Source organism: Tyto alba, unplaced genomic scaffold, assembly GCF_018691265.1.
Source record: "Tyto alba isolate M040663 unplaced genomic scaffold, T.alba_DEE_v4.0 Super-Scaffold_44, whole genome shotgun sequence".
In the NCBI taxonomy this organism is placed as follows: Eukaryota; Metazoa; Chordata; class Aves; order Strigiformes; family Tytonidae; genus Tyto; species Tyto alba.
The window spans coordinates 4,277,328-4,290,085 of record NW_024881320.1 but is presented as its reverse complement, the minus strand read 5'-3'; the positions used below and the strand labels follow the sequence as shown (position 1 = coordinate 4,290,085).

General features: G+C 38.4%; 1 protein-coding gene across 1 annotated transcript in view; it reads right to left on the bottom strand.

Moving 5' to 3' along the window:
• The window catches only part of DNAH10 (dynein axonemal heavy chain 10), a 57,037-nt gene extending 44,467 nt beyond the window's left edge, over positions 1–12,570 (bottom strand). The window contains 16 exon segments of the mRNA XM_042805639.1: positions 194–363; positions 1,063–1,185; positions 1,536–1,712; positions 2,468–2,638; positions 3,276–3,470; positions 4,232–4,430; positions 4,905–5,095; positions 5,744–5,974; positions 6,700–6,857; positions 7,557–7,782; positions 8,253–8,368; positions 9,344–9,449; positions 10,228–10,356; positions 10,907–10,919; positions 11,912–12,020; positions 12,357–12,570. Of these exon segments, the coding sequence (XP_042661573.1) occupies positions 194–363; positions 1,063–1,185; positions 1,536–1,712; positions 2,468–2,638; positions 3,276–3,470; positions 4,232–4,430; positions 4,905–5,095; positions 5,744–5,974; positions 6,700–6,857; positions 7,557–7,782; positions 8,253–8,368; positions 9,344–9,449; positions 10,228–10,356; positions 10,907–10,919; positions 11,912–12,020; positions 12,357–12,570 (2,528 nt within the window).
• Positions 12,571–12,758: the final 188 nt, after the last annotated feature.

Below are 12,758 nucleotides of genomic sequence, written 5' to 3'. Positions count from 1 at the left end.
AAGATGCAGACAGTACCAGAGAAAAGCTTATTAGTGAAACATGGCCATTAGTAATTTTACCCTTACAAAAAGTAACTAAGAGCTCTCATATTTCCAAAATTTGCCGACTCAGGGCCCATTCCGTTTTGGAGTGGAATCACTTGAAACACTGACGTAAGTCTGTATGTGAGCAGATATTCTGTTACAGCCTTACCTAAGATACTTGTCTTCCTGTAATGCCACATATCTTGCTATTTCTGGGACTGGAAACCCTAGTTGTTCCATGTACTTTGTTTCAATTATAATCTCTTGGAGTATTGGAGAAAAATTCACTATGAAGTGGACGCTTTTCGTTGTGGTGACAGGCTCCTCCTTTACAGAGCTCTGCAACACAAGGAAGAGCAGCAGAAAGAAGAGGAACACCAAACTGTTACAATGCAAAAAAAAAAAAAAAAAGTTAGATCTTGGAGACATCTGATAAGGCAGTAGGTAAAAGGCAGAATGGCTGACATTCAGAGTTTGTGGAAATGCCTTTAAAATTCAGTAGCAAACTCAGAATTCTAGTTTCAGAAATTATACACAACTAACTCTTCAGTGAAAGCTAATTACAAGAACCAAACCAAATCACCTCTGTTTACATACTGCTGCAACCAGTTACAATAGAAATCACAGTAGAAGTTCATGGTCAGATAAAAGTTTAGTTAGAATAAGATTCTTCATGATCTCTGCTGGGAACATACCCACACCTAACTTCAGTGCCAAGTTTTGTTGTAAAATCTCCAAAATGTTACACCAGAACCCAAAAAATTAACAGGAATTACAGCACAGAAGAACACACAGAGCAACAACATTCATCCATTTGCCAGGTAATTCAGCAACTATGTCTTCTAAAGGACCACAAACAATTCTGAGCTCAGAACTTTCAAAATTTTCCTTTCAAAACCTTATTCTTAGAAAAATCTCACTAATCATGAGATAGGCTCCAGTTCTTCCCCCCAGCGAAGTCTGGTATACTATCTACCTATATCTCACCTGCTCAGAAGTCTCTGGATTAACATGGGTTGCAGCCCCACCAATGATGACAGTCAGCAGAGTATTTTTCAATAACAGGGGGAGTATCTGTTCTGTCCCATCTCTCCACTGATTGTATTTTTGATCTTCATACTCTTTCATCCTCTTGGCCACTTGAAGATATATTTGTTTTACCTAGAAAGGAAAATTCTGTATAACTAACTCATTTTAAAGACCATGAGAAATGTGCAACTAACCTGTCTTAATATGGTTTCTAATTTTTATTAGATGAAAGGGCAAGTAATGTCTTGCAATTAATGCAGGTAGTGGAGAACTCAGGCTCTTGAATTCTGTCATTGATTCTGTCACTGTCTCTCTGGGAAACAGTGGGAAGGTGTCACTCAGCTTTTCACATCAAACGTGGTTTGCTGTGTGCACAGAAATTCTTGGAATTTCACCTCACATAAGAACACTTTCACATCTTTAGAGGAAGGGTATGAAGAAAGTATTTCTTCCTTCATTAAATACCAAAAGAGCCAACATACTTCCTTTCCACGTTCACTAGCAAGCAAATCCTCTACTTCTTGAAATCGAATAATAGTGTGTTTGATCCGACAGAAAAGAGATCGGGACCAGTATATTGCTCCAGCCACAGGAGGATGATTCTTGTACAAAGGTGGATCCTTATGGTACTGAACAAAGATTTCCTTAGCATTTTCGACCTAGAAGAGAATAAAATATTGCAAAGAATCATTTCTCCACTTACTTGTCCATGGTCAGTATCTAACCTGGTACACAGCACAAGGTCTGAAGCTAATTCCAGCAGCAGGATAAAAACAATTCTTTTTTTTTTTTTTTTTTCCCAGGCATCTCTTGTCTATATTAATTGCATTACAGAGAATGTATTCCTTTTTATATCTTGTGCACCTGCTATTGTGGCAATTTTTCTGTAAGATTACATTTTATCGTTGAACACAATGTTCTTTGAAATATCAAGAAAAATGCTATGACATGAAAAGCTTTCCAATATCCAACCTTCAACACGTCAGAAATTATTTCTGCCTTCGCAGTTGATCTCCAACACCTTTTGGTCATACCATGAACTTGCTGTCCATCACAAGAAAGCTGTAGGGTGTGAAAGATGTATTTTTTCAGGGAGGACTACTGTCGAACTGCTGTTCACAAGGTAAAGGAATAACCACAAGCCTTGTTGCATTCAGAATACATGCAAACATCTTTCAGTTCCCATACAGTGCCACACGTATACAGGTATGCACATCCATTTCAGCAAATTAACTATACAATTTCTCCAGTAGGCTTCAAAAAAAAAGTGAGAGCAATTATTATGTTTATTTTGTAAAATTTTTCAGTCTTTCAGATAGCAAATGACACTATACAGGTACTTAGACATATACACAGATTTATGATTTTCACTAGGTAAAGAGCTTCATGCAGTACACAAGAAATTCTTAAATACCTCTTTGCAGTATTGGTCTAAAATATCATTGAACTTCATCATCATCTGCTTATTAATGGTTTCACGAGAGCGGATGTGTCTGAAGTTTAATAGCATGTCAAATGCAGCTTCTGCTGATCGAAGGGTCTTAAAAGATTCATCAATAAAGTTTTTGGTCTCTTCTTCAATAACCTAAACAAAGGAAGAACGCCAAGAAATCCTATCACTTACAGATTCTTATTTTGCAAAATCATGAAAGGAAGGCAAAATGAAAATACTTTTTTATAATAGTAGTCAAGCATACTTTTACTATTTTTTGTCTTAAAAATTACTAACAAATTGATGGCTTTGCAGTAAACTGCAGGAAATTAATGTTAATTAATGTGTCTGCTGGGCAGGTATATAAATCACATAAAACATTGTAACAATTTGTACTATGTGGTATTCTTAGCTGAGGAGTGAAGAACTAAATGAAACCAGAAAAGGAAGTTTTACTTCTTTGTGGGATGTGATTGAGACACATCAGCACATGAGTACAGGGAGGTCCTATGTAGCCTCTATTCATGCTGCAGCAATTCCGCCAATGGAAAAAAATTGTGCTTCACCATTTTCAAGATATAGTGAAACTATAAATGAAAACAACTTGGAAACACAATACTGACTTAAAAAATTGGTCAAATTCCTCACATTTTCATTCACGTATGTATTCATATATTCTTTTATTTCACAAACATACATTTTCTTTAAATTAAAATGTTGATATTCTGGAAGGAATTTGTATATAGGAAGTAAGGGGAGGTGGGGGGGAATCACAATAGATGGTACTTACTGAAACAACTTCTCTAAATTCTTCCATAATTAATTTCCAGTCATGTGCACTTTTGATGCTAAAAGGGTCAAAAGTCAGTTCTTCCATAGGACTAGTTAGTTCATTTACTCTTCTCAGTAGATCATCAATACGCTTTGGATCCCCTGTGACAGCTTTCAGTTCAGGACCAAATATATTGTAAAATTCTTCAATGACCTGTTAATTCAGAAGAACATATCTGAAAGCTTTATTTTTAATGTTTGGGGGTTTTGCCATTTAACATATCTTTCTGATATTATTTCCTTTAAAAAATAAAAAGAGCTCAGACAATGATCAATTTGTGCTGTAATTCACATTTAGTATATTTCTATACAAGACACTAAGTAGCTTTATGGGGAAAAAAAAATCTACAGACCCAACACTTCAGTTGTTAAAACAGATAATGAACAGTTATGACTCCTTTTTATTCCACTTTTCACATATGCAGTTTTTATGTACACAGTCTATAGCATCTGACCATTGATAGGCCACTAATATTTTTAGTTACCCTGACGTAAATTAGCCTAAACATAGCATCTCACCATTCATATATTATCCTGCAACTGATAGACTGATTCATATATGGTCAAATTTTTTATTATAGTATACCTAAATGGTTATTTTATCTAAAATGACATTGTTAGTCTAGCAACACATGAAAATGCAAATCTGTGAAACAGTTGTTACACATCTGTATGTCCATAACATCAATGTGCACAGTAATATCCTTCATCAACCAGTACGTTGAGAAGAATTATTTTGTCTCAAGCATTAAGTGCAGCTTTGTTGGAATCAAAGGTACTGCTCAGCTCTTAAACACAAAACCACTCACAAAACTAAAGACTGGTAACATTTCAACAGCTACAATACAAAAAAATCTCCTCTAGAGAATAAGACACTGATCACACAATCCCTTTATTTATTGTCTGTATTACTACCTGCAAAATATCATACAGATCTTGACAGACTGAAGTCATATAATCTGTTTTTTCAAATAAACGTTTTTGGTCAAATTCCCAGTGTTGCTCTCTTCCTGATTCTTCAATTTGGGCACGAACAGTAAAATAAGATTTCTTCCATTGTTCAAGAGTGCTTTTGGCTTCTGCTATTTTCTTTTTTGCAGCAGCTTTATCTTCTCTATTAATCAAATCAAAACAGTTAAGATACTATAGATAGAAAGACTATAGATAGACAATTATATCTCAACTGGATTAATATACCCTGGTTTAGCAGATTCTAATTACACAAGATCTAGGCAAAACTTATAACTGTGAGGTCTTAATTTTCAATGTGACTGATTTTGAAAGGAGTTATTATTTTATGGTTGATTTTGATCATATTTATGCCACTTTTTTACCACTATAATTCTACTGGGTTTATTGATTTATGTCCTTTCAAGACAAGAGGAAAAGCACCTATTTCTTCAGGGCTGATTCAGTAATTTATGAAAAATACAAAAAAGGATGACTTTTAATTGACCTTCTAATACAACTTCAGATAGTGAAAAACACTGAAACTTATTTGATTAAAGTGTTATCTACTGCACTTTGTGTAAAACAAGCAAAGTTTTTTAATAAATACAGCCTAGTTAAACAGAAATCCAGTACGTACTTAAACAGTGTGCGTAAATCCACAACTTTGTACACTCTTGCTGAAATTTCCCATGCAACTTTTTCCATGAGGGGTACCATCCATTCATCCTTGTTGTCATGACGTGAGATAATCCATACCATACTTAGGGCATTCATCAGTGAAGGAATGGTATCCAAGACAACATTAAACCCAACGCCATATGTTAAATTCTATTAAATGTATTGTAAATATGGTGAATGTAATGAAAATATACAAATTCATTTTCAATAAGCCAATATTTAGTCTATAGGTACCCAAAGTTAAGAAAGTCTGTGACATTATTAAATAAATAGCCCAGTCAAGGAAACACCTGGTGCCTAATAACATACACGGCTAAGAATGTGCAAGTCTGCACTTATTGCTCCAAATGCTTTTTAGGTCTTGTCTCATTAATATTCTCTTTTCTATAAAAGATGTCCCAAAACTAGTTTTAGCTCAACTCTTCATTTGGATATTTGGATGATCTTCAATAAAACTTAAAAATTGAGATATCAGCTGTAATCAGTGATAGAAGCTACGTCAAAATGGAGTATAAAAATTCTTGTTTTCCGCAATTCAGCTATACTATCAAATTCTTCCATGGCTGTGATTTATGAACCAAGCTGTTCACAGCTCTGGGCTTCTGCTTTCAAATAGCGGACCAACTGTAACTCAAACAAAATAAGCAAGCCTTTTATTTATTAAATATAAAAAAGCTCAAGTATATATTTATTGCCGATAAAAAGTACAAAATAAACAAGAAGTGATTATATCAACAGAGAAACCAAACTCAGGTAACTACAGCTAAAACTTCACAAAGTTTTCTTAAGGATACATACCTTCAAATGGCGTTTGAGAGTTGAAAGAAACTTAACATTATCTAGAGCTTCCATATGATGTTTTCTGAGGTTACTTAAGGCTACCTGTAAATCTCCAATATGCTCAGATTCAGCTTCCTGTAATATTTCCAAGACTTTTTGCACTTCTGGAAGCTTTGTCTGTTCAGTAAGAGCATTTAAAGTATCATTTCTTTCATTCCAGAGGTCAACTTCTGCAAGTGGACCTTCACCCTACCAGCAAAGTAGAATAAAATAAAAATTCTAAATTACCATTATGCAAGAGTGAAAACCTATAACCAGGACTGTATTTGTCCCTTCTTTTCAATATTCTGTATGCCAACAAAAATCTGATATGATTCAACCATGCAAAAAACCCAGACAGAAGATCCTTGAAATCAAAAGAGTTTTACACATGTTGAAGGAAACTGCTCATGAGGAGCATACCCCTGAGTTGGAGCTGGACAGTCCGTTCTTGCAAAAACTTACGCACAAGTAACATTGCAGACATAAAATCCCTCAGTATGTTTAATGGTATTAGTCATATGTGCAAGTGTTCGCAGAATCAGAACCTTAAAATTGGAAATTTTTTTTTGTTTGAGATGACTTTTTTCAAGCAAAAATATAGTCTAATTAAAAAAAAATAATCACTGAAGCTTTTACTATTTCATGGCTCTTTAGAAGAGTGCAGATAACAACAGTGCCTTAGCTTTCCACAGTTACGCTGTGTGGGTAGCATCTGCAGCGATTTATGTTATATTCTATTTATACTCTATTCCCAGAGTCACACAGTTCCCCACTACTTTTGTTCTACTTTACATCAATTAGTAAATGGCTTTCCAACAATAAAACATGAAGATGGATTCAAAATGAGCACAGACCATCCAAAGAGATTCTTGTGGGGAAATGAAGTAATGTCTCCTGGAATAAAAGCAGCTTGGTGTTATAGGCAACATTACCTGGGGAACCCTTTTCAGTTGTTCTTCTAGAGCTGTGCTTATTAATTTCTGCCAGGTCATTGCACAACTTTCCAGAGCTTCAACCACTTCTGGAACTGTGGCAAGAACAGTCACTTCTCCATCTAGATTTACAGTTGGTATCACTAGTTTAATATCTCCTACTGGAAGAAAATGCACAGAGAATTAACTGTCTTTTTCCACCAGCACTGGTAAAATAACATCATTGATATGGCTTATGCTTTCCATCTTGTTAGCTACATGGGGATAGGTAACATAGCACCTGTTCTGCCTATCTGAGAATATGGCAAAAGACATTCAGTTGCTTCACAGCTAACACAGTGCAAAGAAAGATATACTCCTAGAAATACATGAAAAGTTCTCAGCTTTCAAACCTTAACTCAAGTGTCTAACTATTAAGAATTATGGCTTTGCTGAAGAAGATTATCAATCTGCCTATTATAGGCCACTATGCTCCCTTTAATAGCAGGACCATAGCCCCTGTCAGAGAAGGGATGCTAAATATCACGTGAAAGTCTCATTCGATCTATCATTTTCCATACCCTGCTATAGCCCGAGTTCCCAACACTGGTAAGCAATGAGGCATGTTTACCCTCTCTCCTATTCTTACTCCAGACTGAAAGACTATCACTGATTTCATCTTTCTCCATGTTGCCTGCTATGCTTCAGGGCAGTGAAAATACTACTGTTATCAGCAACAAGAAACTTTAATCAGGTCTGGAGCTTCCCCAGAAACTGTATGTATTTCTTAGTCTATATAAAGCCATTCCTAGGTGAACCTCTTTCTACTGTCATGTACTCTCTAAACACCACAGTGCTGGCATAGGCAAAACACTCACCTTCAGTTTGCTGTATAGTCTGCTGAGTAACACTTAAGAATTTTTGCTTTTTCATTCGAATCTCATTCCCCATGTGAATAGTACAGTATTCCACAGGCTGTTCTTTCTTTTCTGCAAGCTCAGTCTCGGATAAATTCCTTTCTTCAGAATCTGAGTTTTCACTATTGGGATGAAAGGAAGTCTCCTCAGTCTGCTGCTGACTATGAGAGAGAGCTGGTGAAAACACCTATAATTCAAACAGGTACCATAGATTAGATGGTTCATATTAAAAAAAAGAAAACAATAGAACTCAGATGACTAGCAATTCACTTAAGCGTTGTATATGTTGTTCTAAAATTTAAGGGCATCTCCTTCCATTTCACTTCTTTAGCATCATTCTCTCTGCTTCAAGTTCTGCAGGGGAATAGCTCCAGCATGCTTTTACAAAAGTCTACCAGCACAAAAATAAAGGTATCTGGTGTCATGTTTCCCATATAGGGCAAGGCAATTAAATACTGCCCATCTCCACATCTTAACAAAAATTTGGGAAGCAAAATATCAAATAAGTATTAACAGAAACTTCATTTTGGCATATGAAGATCACTCGTTAAATATTAGTATTTCTTATACAGAGTCCATATGGTCAATGGAACACTAAATAGGCAAATAACTCACAGAAACTCAAGACTCAATATATAAAAGCTGTAACACATTTACCTGTGAGATGGCATTCTTCAGCATCAAAAGAGTATCATCAGTCAGTACACCAGACCTTATCACTTTAGGAAGAACCTCATTAGCTTCAGTCAGGTCATTAGGTTCAGTAACTCTTTCTAAACAGTATACAAACAATTAACATAAAACTAATTACTTGATACAGAAAGTATAATGTCCTTTCCATAACAAGTTAAAACTCCAATAAAACAAACTGTGTTTGCAATAAACTAGGTTTGATGCAAGTCACTTTCAAAGCTAACACTTGTTTTAATAGTGCAGATGCTTTTTCAGAAAGGGTAGAAAAATATGTAAGTGTCATCATCTGACTCTAACTGTCATCTGACAGTTGCCTTTCTGGGATGCAAGAGAACTTTGCTGGCTAATATTCCCCAATTCCTTCTCTGCAGGGCTGCTCTCAATCCACTCATTGCTTCTCTGTAGCTTCAAACCATGCATGTTGATGGTTGGTGAGCCCGCATATTTTATTCTGGGGCCAGTCTCTTGCACTAAATTAGAGATAACATGCTGTTGATAGTTCCTGGATATAGGCGTGGAAATACCTGTTTGCTTTATTGCAAAAGCTGTTTCCGATGAAACAGCTAGAGCTAGATACTGAGGTCTGATTGCGACCAGAACCAGAGCTACTCCAGATGCTGGAAAAACTGTTGTCATTGGTTTTATCTATCAGAATAAAATATGCCTGCTGTTGTGTATCAGAATTTGAGTCAGGTCAGGAAATCAGAGACCCCAGTTGTGCTTCTCACCACCTTATGGTCTCTCACATACAGCTCTGCATCCTCAAAACACTTTATGCAGCTTTAGCTGTTGTAGTAACTAAATCTTCTTAGTTCCTCTGAATGTAGCATGAAAACTTTATCCTTGCTGGTAGAATGCAGAAGGCATGTAGCTTTCCATAAATTCATACAAAAAGCATTCCTGATACCTGGTTCTACTCTGAGAGTATTAATACTCCATTAATTAGGCTGGATATGCACTATCCTGAATCCCAGTCTCTATCACCTTTTCTCAGTGTGGTACCGTTTAACACAGAGACTGAAAATGCTGAGTCTGCAGTTATTCAGGGCACATACCTTTGGTGTCTCTCAGAAAATATACAGTAGAACCTGACACAAATTCTTCAGGAATTTCATCAAGAGCCACATAAAAACACACCTCATCAACTTTCTGTTCTTGTAGCTGAAACAGAAAATAAAAAGGAAGCATGATTATTACTGTTTGCTGCCACGTTTCTTAACAGCAAGAAAATGTTTGCCTGCTGTGAACAATAAGACAAAATCATTAGTTTAACATAAATGAAATGTTTAAAAAATCACTCAGCTAACAGTAAAAATCATCAGCTTTCAAAACAATTTTGATTTTGAGACCAACAGGACTAAAAGCATATATGCCTGAGACATAAGAAACCAGAAAGCACTTAAATGCCTGCCCCGCCCCGTACATTTCTGACAAGGTGCAAGCACCTACTCCCCTTCCACCTGTATCTCAGTCATAAACCAAGTTTAGTTAGAAACCTCAGATTCCATCCTGAGCACATAATTATGTAAAAGACTTGAGCTGCAAAAACCTTTGTTCACTGTTCCTTACATGCTCCTCCCATGGTGTTTTTCTCTAGCCATTATTCTGACTGCAACCTTTCTTTTACAAGCAACTCTGGGAACAACTAATGCGGTGCCTGAGTAACTCACTGCTGCATTTTTTCACCAAAAGTTAGCATTTTGCCAAGCAAATTACCTTTGCAATATCTTGTCAGTCAATGTCGGAGGCTATGGCAGACACCACAGGCCAGTAGTTTTGAAAGGAAATTCCTGTTCTTGTGAAATGTTCTGTTTTGCTCTGAGTACTTGCTCTGCACTGTACCTCCTTAATTTGCCTCCCAATTTTACTGTAACATTTTCATTAGAAGGCCAGCATCTTCATAGCCACAAAAGAGCAGAGTGAAATACAACAGACTTACCTGCGGTGTGTGTTCCATACTGTCAGTTGTAAATCTTTGCTCCAATTTACTCAATTCAGACCCACTGGAGAGAGTTGATACGTGACCTGACACACTTTCATTGTCTGTAGATTGCAGTGGGGTTGTCTTCTGAGTCATCCCTAAGAAAGAATAACACAAGAGAACTCATTTAAAGAATGGGTATTCCATCCATATAAGATGGATCCTTCCAATTTTCTTCTCAAACTAAATGACAGCATTTTCTTCCATCTTCAGCATCACCTTTCATCAATCAGTCATCCAATCTTGGCATTAATTGTACATTTTCCCATAGGACAGCACTACTGCTGAAGAACCGAATCCCAATAATCAAGTGACTATACTGCATGCCACAGCTAATGGGTCTTGATTTATAATATCCTTAACAGCATTTTTCAATGCAATTGACTTATGACAAAATAAGTAGATTAAAGCATTTCAAGATGAAACCACTTTATAAAAGGAAATACAAACAATTAAGGGTTTTGTCATGCCAGATGTATGTGAAAAATGTTTGTGGTTATGTTGTGAACAAGTAGTGATGGTGAAGATGCTGTAAGACAGGAACAACTGCATGATCTCGAGGGCCAGTCTATAATTTCAAACTTTATTTTATACTGTCTTTCAGAAGGTGCACCATGTCTTCTTCCCCTTTCAGCACAGGCTTCTGGACACTTAAAAGAAGTGGAAATGGCATAGCTGCATCTCCAACTGGAAAGGCCATGCCCCTTTGTGTGCTGGTATTATTATCAAGCAATAATAATTCTCCCTGTCTCACTGCTTTTGAGAATTAACCCGTAGCATTACAGCTGCCTCCATCCAGAGGTGCAGAGTGGGAAGTTGAATCGTAACATTCTTTTAGTCTACTTAGGTCCACACCACGCTTCAGCACTGGTTCTGTCTTTTTTGCAGAGTATGAACAAAATTCTTTTATGGATCTAAAATACCAGGCCATGACTCTCTGCTTCTGCAAGTAACTGTTTCAGAAGCTTGTGAGAGTTACACAGATACTGACAGTAGAGAAAAGAACAGAACCTCTGAGTCATGGAAAATCATTGCTCTCTTCCGATACCCTTTCCCTTGCTCTTATTTTTTTACAATTTTTTGTGAGAGGATTTTCTACAATACCATGGTTAAAGTACTAGACCAATCTTAACCCTTTAGAGGACCATGACTTTTATCCTCAATAAACTATATCAGAATAAAGAAGCAAGCTTGCAACTCTTAAGACAAGGGGACTTAATTCCTACTGAAGGGAACATACTAATTCTATTTATTTAAATAAAATTAATCTCTAAAAATCTGAAATTATAAAGTCAGTAAAAGGTGTCACAGAGAAAGACTGGATGGAAGATCTGTGTTTGTGGGTTGATTTTGTTCATTTCAGTCAGCCTCTTTCTTTCCACCTGTTTGGAAAAGATGAAAGAGCCAAACTAGGGAAAGTTTCTTCCAAAGAAGCATCCTGAAGCAGAATCTCTTGAGGAAACATTAATCAGCCACACTGCCCAGGGCACCTCCGACAAAGTCAGATCTGCTTGTCTGGGAGAAGAAGCTGCTGATGTTACAGATACTTCTGGATCTGCTCAAGAGAGCCGCATTAGTGAGTCACATTTAGCCCCCATGGCAGTACAGCCTGCAATGACTATGCTTCAGCTGCTCAAACCACCTATTTCCTTCTGATGCCACAGAGGCTGTTTCACTCAACTGCTCAGGAAATAGGTTATCTGGGCCTTCCTCCTGTTGCTCCTCTGCAAACTCATCTGGGTCACCTGTATCTGTACACACACAAAATGGGAGGAAAGTGTGCAATAACCACTCTGCAACAGGGATTGTGCAAATCCCACCAAAGCACAACCAGAGAGGAGAAAGGTCACTCATGGAAATGAGTGGGATAGAGGAGATTCAGGAGAACTGGACACAGCCCAAGGGATGGAGGGGCAGGGAAAGGGGTAAGGTGGCTAGGACTCAGCAGGTGGAACAAATAGGGCCACGAGGGAGGGGGGAAGGGGGATTTGGGAAGGACAGAGAGAAGGGACTTGGGGTCAGGCAGTGCCCAGGGGAGGGCTCAGCAGGCCGGGGCAGAATGGAGACCTCACCCACTGCCTCCTCACCATGCCACTCGGCCCGGAGCAGCAGCAGCGTCGCGCCTGCCTCCCTCTCCTCGCCCTCGTCCTCGGCGCCACACTCCAAAAAGCGCAGCGCCGTCCGCGCCCCCTCGCCCTGCCCGCGCTTCAGCAGCTCCTCGAAAGGCGCCGGATCGGTCAGCCCCAGGACGGCGGCCACTCGCTCCCGCAGCCACTGCAGCCGCACATCGTCCAGGCTCATGGCGGCCACCCCCGGGGCCAGGCCGACGCCTCACGGTGGTCACGGCAACGGGCCGGGGAGGAGCGATGGCGGCGGCCCGCCCAACGCCCGCCCCGCGCGGCCGCACTCCCGCCGCCCCTCCCGGGCCCGGTTTTACCTCAGCGCCAGCAGCCCGCGGCTCCGCGCCGCTCCGGCCTAGCCCGGTGTAG